The following is a 12893-nucleotide window of genomic DNA, read 5'->3' as shown; positions in this document are numbered from 1 at the left end:
GAAATTCTCCTAAGCACAAACAGTGCTCAGAACTACAGATGTTGCTGCACTACTAGCACTTCATAAACAAAAGGAGGTGGGTAAACAGAAATCCACTTACCAGCCCCTCATGATCTCACCTACTTAAACTAGTGAACAACTCCCAGATCATCTCTGAATGTGTGTACCACACGATCAGCTTGGGTCAAAAGGAGAAAAAAGATGTGTGTTTCCGCTTGAGCTCTTGTGCATCGCACACTGAAGAAGGCAATGGATATTTTCATGCCAGAAATTCACATACAGATGTGCCTTCTATAAATAGACTATGGGAAACTTCTTTCTAGCATGATGGGAAAACTGCAAGGTCACTCAAAAGAGCTTGACTTTGCTGAAAACTAAATGAATGGTGGTGTGTGTGTGTGAGTGTGTGTGTGTTTGCGGGGTGGGGGCAGATTTGAAGCAGGGAGAGGTACAGCATGGTGCTGATATGAACAATGACCTCTGCTAGAAATCCCAGATGACCGTATAAATATGTGCTCAGATCAGCTACTGATAAACAATTTGTGGGAGTAATGCATCTTTCTGCATAGGTCATGTCTGCCTAATAAAACTTAGACGCAGCCAAAGTCTGTGTGTATTCAGATATAAGCAGCGTTGTTTGGGTATCTCTTCAAATTTGGGGCTCACAACCTTGGATGGAACTTTCAGCCCTGAAATCGACGTCACTGGCTGTGGTGGTTTAGGCTTGGAGGCAATGTCACGCAAGTGGGCTTCCCTGCAGCCTCTTACGTGTTCCCCAAGTCTGTTCCAGGGGATCGCCCGACCCTCCAAAACAGACTTGTGGAGTGCTCGAGGGCAGTGGGATCCATTCCAGCAGTGGTTACCTTTTCCTGTTGGAACGACGCCACTGAATACAACTCTTAATTCTAAAACTGTTTTGTATATAATCATTTAATGTATTCAACCATACTTGTCTTAACAAACCTATAAGGATTAACAAGCACAAGAAAACCTCTTACTTTGTCCAGATGTGTTTCAAAGGACCCAAGGACAGAGTTCACAGATGTTATTTCTTGCAAATGGATTCCCATAGCTGGATCCACATCTGTATGTGTATTCTGCGGTGCTGGAGCACAGTGTCTTTTCCCTGAGAATCCCACATACCCCTAAATTTCAGTTCAAAGGTTGCATCATACACAAGCAGTGAACTCAGAAGTTGTTTCTCATCATGGGAATTGTTTGCAGAGTTGAGCCCTGTCTGTGTATGCAAACATACAAATTATCCACAAGTTAGATTATTTTAAAAATAGGAAGAACTCTGGCTGTTCCTTACGTCCTCTTTGCTGGTTCACTGAGTTCCTTTTATTTCTCGAGCCTTTAAAAAACAAATGTTTTTTAAGTGGGAGCAGAAAAGACGTGGGAATTGTCCTTCTGATCTGTGTGTGGGGGGGGGGGTGTTTTTTTCTGCTGCGATGGTTTCAGCCAGGATGAGAAGAAACAGCTTTAATTCCTATCTTGCCAATTCTGCCCTTCACAGTGAACTGAGAATAGAGGGGCAGAAGCAAAGGCATCCTTCTGGTGGAATCTCGGTCTCTTCGGAGATGGTGCTAGGGATGGAAGGGGTCGAGCTCGGAGCAGACGGCAAGGTAAGGGGTTTGTAGTTGAACTGCAATTCTGTGTTTGTATTTGCAAGTTGTGGGACCTGGTCAGCTACAATACCAGTCGAGAGGAAGTCTGGTTATTTAACAACACGTGTGTAATTCATGGTTGATGGTGTATCCTGCCACAGTTCCATTCCCTTTGGTATTCTAATACAAGTTCAGTCGATCTTACTTGGTGAGGTTAAGATTGCTTTGTACTCTCCACCTCGGAGTGATGGGAAGCCTTTTACAGCCTCGGTTTCCTTGTGAGGAGCAAGCACGGTATGCAGCTTGAGTACGGGGGGGGGGGGGGAGACTGGCATCCTACCCTTTAAAGAAGAGTTGCACACTTTCCTGGGGTCTCAATCCATCCGTCTGGGGTTCCCTGGATGGCCGTCCCCTCTTTCTCCCAACCACCGGTCATGTGGTGGATTTGTGGCCTTTTTGCCATTTTTTCCCCTTTTGTAAAAACACTGAGATGCAGCAGGAGCTTTTAAGCTATGTTGGTATCTTTGGTGTTTTGGCCCTGACCCCTTTTGCTTTCAGCCTCACCCAGCACTGGAATGTAGCCCCCAAAAGCTTCTCGGCCCTCAGGCTGAATTCAGCCCTCAAGCTGAAAGAAGTCCTGCACCCCTGTTTTAAAGCAACATCAGTTTCCCCCAAAACAAACGGAATGCGGTTTGAACCGCACAAGGCTTTTCCTTGCCAGCTAGCCATAAAATTCATACTCCTTCTCTGACTGTGTCCAGACTGCCAAACTGTTTCTCACTCCAGAATCTATCCCAGGAGGTGTGTTGGGCTCGTTAGCTAGTAGACTGCATTTGTTAAATACTCATTTAACCAAGTATCTTGTTGCCATCAGAAGCCGTTGACGAAGCATCTCTGGCTACTGGTTAAACACAAGTCAAAAGATGGTGTAACCTCACTTGACCATCAGAGCAGTTTGCTCTTATAAAGTGACCCTAATTGCTACAACATTTGTCCAGTGCACAAATACTTCCTTGCATCCGGTTCTGAGAATCCTGTTTGTAGAATAGTTTGACATTCAAGCCTGTACAGTGTTGAAACGGCCCTTTAGAGCAACCTGATATTCTGAAATAAACTGTGAAAGGGAGAACCAGAAAGGTTAAATTAATGTTAATCCCTTTTTGTTTCTCCCCCTCCCCTCTTTTTTTAAAATTCTGTACTAGAACCATAAAATCCCTTGCAGCAAATTCGGTTTCTCACAGTTCATCTGATTGACCCTAGCTGTCAACACGGGAGGCAGTAAACCAACACTAGCATGACATCATTAGCGCTTGCTAGTGAAAGGGACAAAGTGTCGTTTTGCCACAGAATTTCGGTGGCAAACAGTGCAGCCAAAATTCTGCAACAAATCACCGCTTTTCCCCTTGGCCTAGCAAGTGCTCATGACATTGTGCTAGTGATGGTTTGCATTAGCACCATGTCATTAGCGCCAGCACTGTGACAGCATTGGATACTACCTAGGAGTTGGGATACAGCTGCTGTCTAAGGAGATGGCAGCAGTAGAACTATTTCTTTTTCAAATAGCTCTTCAGTTCTCACAGAACTACCTGCTGTGTGTTTAGGCATAGCAGTAAACCTGAGACGTAGATTCTGGGTTTCTTCAGAATTGTTACTGATGACTTCCTCTTACAAGAAAAGTTGTTTTGAACACAGAGGCTAGAGCTTAGAAAATCCATGGAAAAGTCATAGCAGTGATGACATCTCTTGCTAACGTTAATTACTGTCTTGCAGGTCGTGTCTTATGCAAAGTTCTTGTATCCAACCAATGCTCTCGTTGGCCGCAAAAATGATGCCCACGGTGCTGTTCCTGTGTGTCGAGCCACTGTCCCGCGGAGTGCTGGTGGATCAAGATACAAACCTGCAACAGCCAAATCGATATCTTCCACAGCAGATATTGGTAAGCACCACCTAACTGCATTCTGCCCTCCTATTGTCCTTCTGTGTTAACATTGTTTTTAAACGGGCTAAAGCAAATGTTGTTGGGATGATATCCCAGAACAGGAAACAACTGGAATATTGTCAGCAGCAGATTTTGCTGAAGAAAACTGGATTACGGAGAGGAGTATAAATTTCCAGTATAAGAAGTTAGGGGTTCTGAGTTGGTGCATTCTGCCTTCCCAAGCATCTTCCTGCCCCTCTGAATGCCAGGTCTGTCCACATGCTTTAAGCCAGTTCTGTGTAGCTGTAAGGAAAAACAAGCAGCTACAGTTTTGCTCCCAGTCTGACTTCTTGACCAGAGGAACCCAAGTTCCTCTACATTTGATAACACATATGCAGATGAAAAACATCTTCATATATGTACTCTGTGCCATTTGTTCCATGTCCTAGATTTCTGGTTTTGGAATTTGAGATGTTGGCCAAGGCCTAGGGGAATAGAAAGAAAGAAACATAGGAAGTCTGGAAATGTGTGTATCTGTATTCTCACATCCTGCCCCTCAGGCCTTGAAGGTGGCTCTTAACATCAGTTAAACCCATATACAGAGATGTTTTAATGTGGCCTTCCCCAACCTGGTGCCCTCCACATACACAAAGCTGGCCGTAGGATTCTGGGAGTTGTAGTCCAACACATCTGGAGGGCACTAGGTTGGGAAAGGCTGCTCTAATGGAAAGAGCTGCACTAGTTTAATTTCTGCCTGTCCCACCTCAATTAAAGGCACAGGAGCCCTCCCAAACAAGAGGTGAGGAGCCGTAATTGTGAAGAACAGAGGAAGTTGTGCCCCCGGGCATAACCCTCCAACAACATACAAGTCTTCACTGAGTGATGGGAGTTGCAATCCAACACATCTGGAGGGTGGGGACAGCTGCAGTAAATGCTAAACAAATGAAATAAAACCAAGCTAAAACCAGAAGTTGGGTACTAAGCTCACAGCAGAGGGGCAGGAGGACTAAACCAAACCAAAGACACAGCAGGACAAAAAGGGGTTGCCAGCAGACTGAAGCACCAGTGAAGAGGGAAGCAGTCAGGACTCCCAGGTAGAGTGTTCCACAGCTTGAGATACTGCCACTGAAAAGACCTCATGCTGTGTCCCAGCTATTGGATCTCCTATGGCCATGGAACAAGAAGCAGGCCTCTGATGAAGGCTCGGTGGGTGGGTGGACTCATATGGGGGAAGGCAAATATCCTGGTCTCAAACTATGTAGAGTTTTATAGCAACTAACCCACACTTTTAATTGTGCTTGGAAACGAACTGGTAACCAATGCAGGTTGAACAATATTAGAGTCATGTACTCTGAGAAACAGGCCCCAGGCACAACCCTAGCTGCTGCATTTTGCTAGATAAGTTGGGTGCCAGGGGCAGTAGCCATAGTAAAGTGATAAGGGGGTTGCAGTGCATTGAAGCCAGACACCCATTGTCCTTCTTAAACCCCTCTTTGTGCCCCCTCCTCCAGCTTCTCAGACTTACCAAGAACTAGACACATCTTATATATTTCTGTTAGTCATTTAATACATTTATACCCCACAACTTCCATTCCAAAGAGTTTCCAGGGCAGCATGCCTTTTTATCCACTCATAGGGACTAGAAACATGCTGTTTTATCATTAAAAGGAGAATATTGCAGAAGGCAGTATTCTGCCCAGCTTCCATAATTCTGCAGTAAAACTGCAGGCATGCGGAATATGCACAAAGCTGTCTGAAATACTACCAATTTTATCAGATTTCCCTGTATATGATTCTGTCCTATACAGTGCTTCGATACAGACTTGTAGTGAAACATCAGGACTATCTAAATATAGAAAAGAATGGTTTATTTGGGCTTCATAACCATGACAGGGCAAAAGATACAGGCAAGACATTTTCTGAAAATTGGAGCAGAGCCTTAAACAGCAAAAAACATAAATAACTTTTTATAAGAGTCTGGGGAAAGTACCAACAATGTTAAAGTAATAACACTGAGCTGTTTACTGCTGCTGTTCAGTAAATAACCTATCCAGCCAAGTTTGGTTTTTGCAGGCACTGCTCAAGACCGCTTTTGAATTTGAAAAGCCCCGTTGAGGTGTTAAGGCAACCATGTTAAAACAAATGAGTTGTTGTTCAGTCGTGTCCAATTCTTTGTGACCCCATGTACCATAGCACGCCAGGCCTTCCTGTCCTGCGCTCTCTCCCGGAACGTGCTCAAGTCCATATTCATTGCATCAGTGATGCTATCTAGCCATCTCATCCTCTGCCGTCCCCTTCTCCTTTTGCCTTCAGTCTTTCCCAGCATCAGCGTCTTTTCCAGGGAGTTTTCTCTTCGCATTAGGTGGCCAAAATATTGGAGCTTCAGTATCTGTCCTTCCAATGAGCACTCAGGGTTGATTTCCTTTAGTATGGCCTGGTTTGACCTCCTTGCAGTCCAGGGGACTCGTAAGAGTCTTCTCCAGCACCACAGTTTGAAAGCATCAATTCTTCTGCACTCAGCCTTCCTTGTAGTCCAGCTCTCACATCCATATGTTACTACTGGGAAAACCATAGCTTTGATTAGACGGACCTTTGTCGGCAAGGTGATGTCTCTGCTTCTTACTATGCTGTCTAGGTTTGCCATAGCTTTCCTCCCAAGGAGCAAGCGTCTTTTAATTTCATGGCTACAGTCACCGTCTGCAGTGATCTTGGAGCCCAAGAAAATAAAATCTGTCATTGCTTCCATTTCTTCCCCTTCCATATGCCAGGAAGTGATGGGGCCAGATGCCATGATCTGAGTTTTTTTAATGTTGAGTTTCAAACCAGCTTTTGCACTCTCCTCTTTCACCCTCAACAAGAGGCTCTTGAGATCCTCTTCGCTTTCTGCCATTAGGGCGGTATCGTCTGCATATCTGAGGTTGTTGATCATTCTCCCAACAGTCTTAATTCCGACCTGTGATTCATCCAGCCTGGCGTTTCTCATGATGTACTCTGCATATAAGTTAAATAAGCAGGGTGACAATATGCAGCCTTGTCGTACTCCTTTCCCAATTTTGAACCAATCGGTTGTTCCATGTCTGGTTCTTACTGTTGCTTCTTGACCCTCAAGAAGCCACCTCACTGGCTTCTTGAGTAAGTTACTTGGGGGTACTTACTTGGGGGTACCAGTAAGGTGGTCTGGTACCCCCATCTTTTTCAGAATTTGCCACAGTTTGTTGTGATCCACACAATCAAAGGCTTTAGCGTAGTCAATGAAGCAGAAATAGATGTTTTCCTGGAATTCTCTTGCTTTCTCCATGATCCAGCGAAAGTTGGCGATTTGATCTCTAGTTCCTCTGCCTCTTCGAAACACAGCTTGTACTTCCGGTAGTTCTCGGTTCGCATACTGCTGAAGCCTAGCTTGTAGGATTTTGAGCATCACCTTGCTGGCATGTGAAATGAGCGCAATTGTGCGGTAGTTTGAACACTCTTTGGCATTGCCCTTCTTTGGAATTGGGATGTAAACTGACCTTTTCCAGTCTTGTGGCCATTGTTGAGTGTTCCAAATTTGTTGGCATATTGAGTGCAGCACTTTACCAGCATCATCTTTTAGGATTTTAAATAGCTCAGCTGGAAGACTGTCATCTCCGCTAGCTTTGTTGTTACTAATGCTTCCTAAGGCCCACTTGACTTCACTCTCAAGGATGTCTGGCTCAAGTTCAGTGACCGCACTATCATGGCTATCAGGGACATTCAGATCTTTCCTGTATAGTTCTTCTGTGTATTCTTTCCACCTCTTCTTCATCTCATCTGCTTCTGTTAGGTCCCTGCCTTCTTTGTCCTTTATCATGCCCGTCTTTGCACAAAATGTTCCCTTGAGATCTCCAATTTTCTTGAAGAGATCTCTAGTCTTTCCCATTCTCTTGTTTTCCTCAATTTCTTTGCATCGTTCATTTAAGAAGGCCTTCTTGTCTCTCCTTGCTATTCTCTGGAACTCTGCATTCAGTTGGATATATCTTCCCCTTTCTCCCTTGCTCTTCGCTTCCCTTCTTTCCTCAGCCACTTGTAACGCCTCATCAGACAGCCACTTGGCTTTCTTGCATTTCTTTTTCTTTGGGATGAATTTAGTTGCTGCCTCCTGAACAATGTTACGGACCTCTGTCCATAGTTCCTCAGGCACTCTGTCTATCAGGTCTAATCCCTTAAATCTATTCCTCACCTCCACTGTATATTCATAAGGGATATGATTTAGGTCATACCTGAATAGTTTAGTGGTTTTCCCTACGTTCTTTGATTTCAGCCAAAATTTTGCAAGAAGCAGCTCATGATCTGAGCCACAGTCAGCTCCAGGTCTTGTTTTTACTGACTGTATACAGCTTCTCCATCTTTGGCTGCAAAGGACATAATCAATCTGATTTCGATATTGACCACCTGTTGATGTCCATGTGTAGGGTCGTCTCTTGTGCTGTTGGAAAAGAGTGTTTGCTATGATCAGCGTGTTCTCTTGGCAAAACTCTATTAGCCTTTGTCCTGCTTCATTTTGTACACCAAGGCCATGCCTGCCTGTTATCCCGGTGATTTCTTGACTTCCTACTTTAGCATTCCAATCCCCTATGATGAAGAGGACATCTTTTTTTGGTGTTAGTTCTAGAAGGTGTTGTAGGTCTTCATAGAACCGATCAACCTCAGCTTCTTCGGCCTCAGTGGTTGGGGCATAGACTTGAATTACTGTGATGTTGAATGGTTTGCCTTGGATTCGTACTGAGATCATTCTGTCGTTTTTGAGATTGTACCCCAGTACTGCTTTTCCCACCCTTTTGTTGACTATGAGTGCTACTCCATTTCTTCTAAGGGATTCTTGCCCACAGTAATAGATATGATGGTCACCTGAATTAAATTCGCCCATGCTTGTCCATTTTAGTTCATTGATTCCCAAGATGTCGATGTTCAATCTTGCCATCTCATGTTTGACCACCTCCAGCTTACCTTGATTCATTGATCTGACATTGCAGGTTCCTAAACAATATTGTTCTTTACAGCATCGGATTTTCTTTTCACCACCAGACTCATCCACAGCTGAGTGTCCTTTCGGCTTTGGCCCAGCCACTTCACTCTTTCTGGCGCTACTTGGAAATACCCTCTGCTCTTCCCCAGTAGTATATTGGACACCTTCCGACCTGAGGGGCTCATCTTCCGGCGTCATCTCTTTTAGCCTTGTGATACGTTCCATGGGGTTTTCTTGGCAAGAATACTGGAGTGGGTTGCCATTGCCTTCTCCAGTGGACCACATTTTGTCAGAACTCTCTGCCATGACCTGTCCGTCTTGGGTGGCCCTGCATGGCATAGTTTATGGCTTCACTGAGTTATGCAGGTCCCTTCGCCACAACAAGGCAGTGATCCATGAAGGGGAAAACAAATGGGACCTGCAACAAAATGTTGTAGAGCATTTTCCTGGATACCCCATTCCATCCCAACTGGTTTTCCATTTTTCCCCCTCTGCATGGTCACCCAGTATTCCATGTTCATTGAACGTGTTTTGTCCCCATTGAGCTGTTTTGGGAAATACTCACCCTTTTTGAGTTTTTTTTCCTAAAGATTTTTTTTTTTTATTTCTGCAAACCTTGAGGTTCCCCTGAGTCTGCTCATATCTCTTTCTTGTGCATGGACTACATTAGGATCCACACTTGGAGAATGAGTTTGCTCTTAGTAGCTAGGTTGATAATATAGGATTCCAATGTATGTAACAGACCTTCTGGCTTCAGGCCGGCATTACAAAATCAGTGGATGTTTTCTTAGGTCCTGTAGGATCAGCTATAATGTTGCCATACAAGAATGCATTGTTGTTTTTTCTTTGTTTTCTGAGCTTCTCGGGATAGGGATAAAGGGTCTATTATTCCTCAGAGCACAGAAGCCACAAAGAAAACCAGCTTGACGTTTAGAATAATAGTTGCAAACTGTACAGCTGGTGATTGGTCAATCTAGCCCAAGGCTGGGGAACCCCTTTCAGCCCCAAGGACCAAGAGAAACTCTCAGGGGCTGCATTCCAGTGCTGGGCAGGGCTTAAGGCAAAAGGGATGGGGCCAGAAATGCAAAAAATACCAGCCTGTTGTAGCTTTAAGTTCTTACTGCCGGTAACAAAGCCTTAGGAGAGGCATTTCAGCCTTTTAGAATGGAGGAAAAACTGCTCAAAAGCCACCAAATGATCAGTGGTCGGGGAAACGAGTGGGACCAAGGAAGGGGACATGGTCATCTGGGGACCCCAGCAGGGCCAGATTTGGCTACCGGGCCTGAGGTTCCCTACCAGTGATCAAGCCCAACATGGTCTACTCTGAACATCTGCAAATGTCAGTGTTATCCTGGGTCTGCAGATAACCCTCTCTTGTGCGTGGGTGATGCAGTTTTGGCTATCGAAGCATGAGCATAGGAAGACTTGAATTGGTATTAGAAGAAATCGTTTTAAAGTGCCCTGAATTATCATTTAATTGAAGGTGATTCCCCCCCCCCCCATGGATGAATTACTAGCATTTATACAGAACTGTCAGCAAATGTGGCCTGTTAAGAGTAACATAACTATAAAACAGACAGGTTGTTCCCTGCCTTGAGGAGCTAACAGTCTGAATTCCAACAATGGAGGAAGGCATCCAAAGGAGAAAATTGAAGGGAGGGGCAAGTCATGTGGGTTGGATGGGCATACATGTAATTCTTTTAATCTTTCTTGCCTTTGATGGCAGTGTTTGAAGCCCAGTAAACATTGTACAGTGTGCCTTATGGAGAAAATTCATCTCAAAAGTTCAAGAAGGCTGTCCCTTCCTTTTCTTTCCCTACCTGTAGGAACATAGGAAGCTGTTTACATCGAATCAGACAGTTGATCTGTCTAGGCTCAGGGGCGGGCAACTTATGGCCCTCCAGATGTTTTGGCCTACAACTCCCATCAGCTCTAGCCAGCATTGCCAGTGGTGAGGGATCATAGGAGTTGCAGCCCTCCAGATGTTCTGGCCTACAATTGCCCAGCCCTGATGTGTCTTTCCCAGCCCTACCTGGAGATGCCAGGGATGGAACCTAAGGCCTTTGGCATGTAAAGCATCTGAACTACAAATTCTAAAAAGAGTTTTCTGTGTTGCTTTTTCTTAAAACTGTCCTTTAGTACACCAGTGAGCTCCTCATGCATCTAGCTGCTTTTTTAATTATTATTTCCAGGGAATGAAGTTGGTGAGTTAGTAGAGTACAATCCAAATCTCCTTGATGACCCTCAGTGGCCCTGCGGGAAGCACAAGCGTGTCCTCATCTTTGCATCGTACATGGTAAGACATTGTCATCATGGAAATCCTTAGCAAATAGGGCGCTGCAGCACTTGAGCGGTACAAGTGTTTTGTTCTGTTCTCCCCCCTCTCTGCAATGAAGAGGCTAGTTATCAATAGAAGTAAGAACTGGCTGTTGTGCCATTTACTAAACCAGGAGCAGGCAACTTATACAAGTCCAGGGGCCAGTCCCCATCCCCCACCCATGGGGCGGCACCCCTACACACCACCAATTCTGTCTTCGCTACAAAAACTGGGCAGCGCAGCAGCAAAATGGCGATTTTCCTCAATGGCAATTGTGGGAAGTGGTGTTAGTATTCCAGTTCTACAGTTTGGGGACCCAAGACTGCGTTATACGTGGGGCTGCCTTTGAAAACAGTCCAGAAACTTCAGCTAGTCCAAAATAGGGCCACAAGATTGTTAACGGGGACTGGCTAACAAGCTCATATTATGCCAGTACTTTTTCAGCTGCACTGGCTGCCAGTCGATTTCCAGGCTCAATTCAAAGTGCTGGTACTAACATTCAAAGCCCTTAACGGCTTGGGGCCAGGTTATATGAAGGATCGCCTCCTCCCATATATGCCTGCCCAGACCTTAAGATCACCCTCAGCAGTCCTTCGTGAGCCCCTGCTGAAGGAAGGAAGGCAGGTGGCTACTAGGAAGAGGACCTTTTCTGCTGTGGCACCCCAGCTGTGGAATGAGCTGCCTAGTGAGGTTCGCCTGGCACCTACATTGTATTCCTTCCAGCGCCAGGTGAAGACCTTTTTATTTTCCCAGGCGTTTTAGCTTTCTAGTCTTTTAGCTTTGCTGTTTTAAGTCTGTATTTTAAATCCCTGCATTGCTGCTAGGTTTTATTCTGGTTGTATTGTTATATTGTGGTTTTAATGCTTTTATATTTTATATTGTTTTACTATATGCTTTTTGGTTTTAATTTTTGTGAACCGCCCAGAGAGCTTCCACTATTGGGCAGTATAGAAATGAAATAAATAAATAAAATAAGACTGTGTGTGTGAGTTTACGGCTAAATGCCAAACTTGACATAACAGAGATCTGTGGTCAGATCTCTCCAGCTCCCGTTTTTCATTTGGATTGGGACTGCAGTACTGAAATTCCCCCACTACCCACCCTCTGCAAAGCTATTAGCTGCAAAGAGGAAAAGGGAATATATATACTAGTATTGTACCTTTATTTCCCCCGCTCCGTAGCTAGCAGCAGCATGGGTGAGGTAATGGCTAACTTTTAACCAAAGAAGCCTAGTCTGGCCTTCAGACGAGACTTCATGCAATGGACTGCCAACCTACAGATTTCATTGTAGATGTCATGGTGGCCGTTAAACTGGATGGCTTTAAAAAGGATTATACAGATTTATGGAGGATAGGTTCACCAGGGCCTATTAGCCATAACAGCTAAAGCTGCATACAGACATCACTTCCTCTGGGTTTGGGGGTTTTCTGCTGCGGTATGAGCACTGCTTCTCCCCACATTTGCTCTTCTTCTGCTACAGCGACCTGCCTCCAATTCCAGTGTGGATTTTTGCCCCCTGACCATTTTTTGGGAAGACGTTTGGCTGAGTTTAGCCTTCCACCCACCGGCACCTGGAATCTTATCACTTCCATTTAACTGTTTATCCAGTGCCATTTTTAAAGCAAATCCATTTGATTTTACAGACTTCAAACCCTGCTCTGGGAATGGCAGTAAAGTGGCCAATCAGCACTCTGCACAGCTAAGTAGGGAGGGGTGTGAGAGGTGGTGTTGGCTATGCAGAGCATGTTGTGACAATGACTATTTCTCCTGGAAGTGGGAAGAACAAGTCCTCTGTTCAGTTTGGAAGGGGGCACGCCAGTCCAAAAAGTGGTGAATGGGGATCCACAGTGTGCTAATTGCTCAGGCTCTGTATGTCTGCATGCAGCTTAAGAATGAAGCTTCCCCACGCAGAATCAGTATACTGCTGAGAAACAGAGTCGTGACTGAGACTGGGCATTGAACCAAGAAGCCTCTGGTTCCAGTCTCACTTCGGCCATGAGCAAGCCACCATTTCTCAGGCTCTGACCACCATCTGCAATAGTGGGACTGATACTGACCTACCTTGCA

General features: G+C 45.0%; 1 protein-coding gene across 2 annotated transcripts in view; it reads left to right on the top strand.

The window, feature by feature from the left end:
* Positions 1 to 12893, top strand: part of CABLES2 (Cdk5 and Abl enzyme substrate 2) — a 67425-nt gene that overhangs the window by 41949 nt on the left and 12583 nt on the right. For both annotated transcript variants that reach the window (XM_084854355.1, XM_084854357.1), the window contains exons 4-6: positions 1517 to 1625; positions 3378 to 3543; positions 10702 to 10805. In XM_084854355.1, coding sequence (XP_084710481.1) covers positions 1517 to 1625; positions 3378 to 3543; positions 10702 to 10805 — 379 coding nt within the window. The remainder of the gene's footprint in view (positions 1 to 1516; positions 1626 to 3377; positions 3544 to 10701; positions 10806 to 12893) is intronic.

The sequence above is a fragment of the Heloderma suspectum genome, chromosome 4 (assembly GCF_057233095.1).
Source record: "Heloderma suspectum isolate Gila_16-S chromosome 4, 16-S_ref, whole genome shotgun sequence".
Classification (NCBI taxonomy): Eukaryota; Metazoa; Chordata; class Lepidosauria; order Squamata; family Helodermatidae; genus Heloderma; species Heloderma suspectum.
This window is presented reverse-complemented; position numbering and strand designations above follow the sequence as displayed.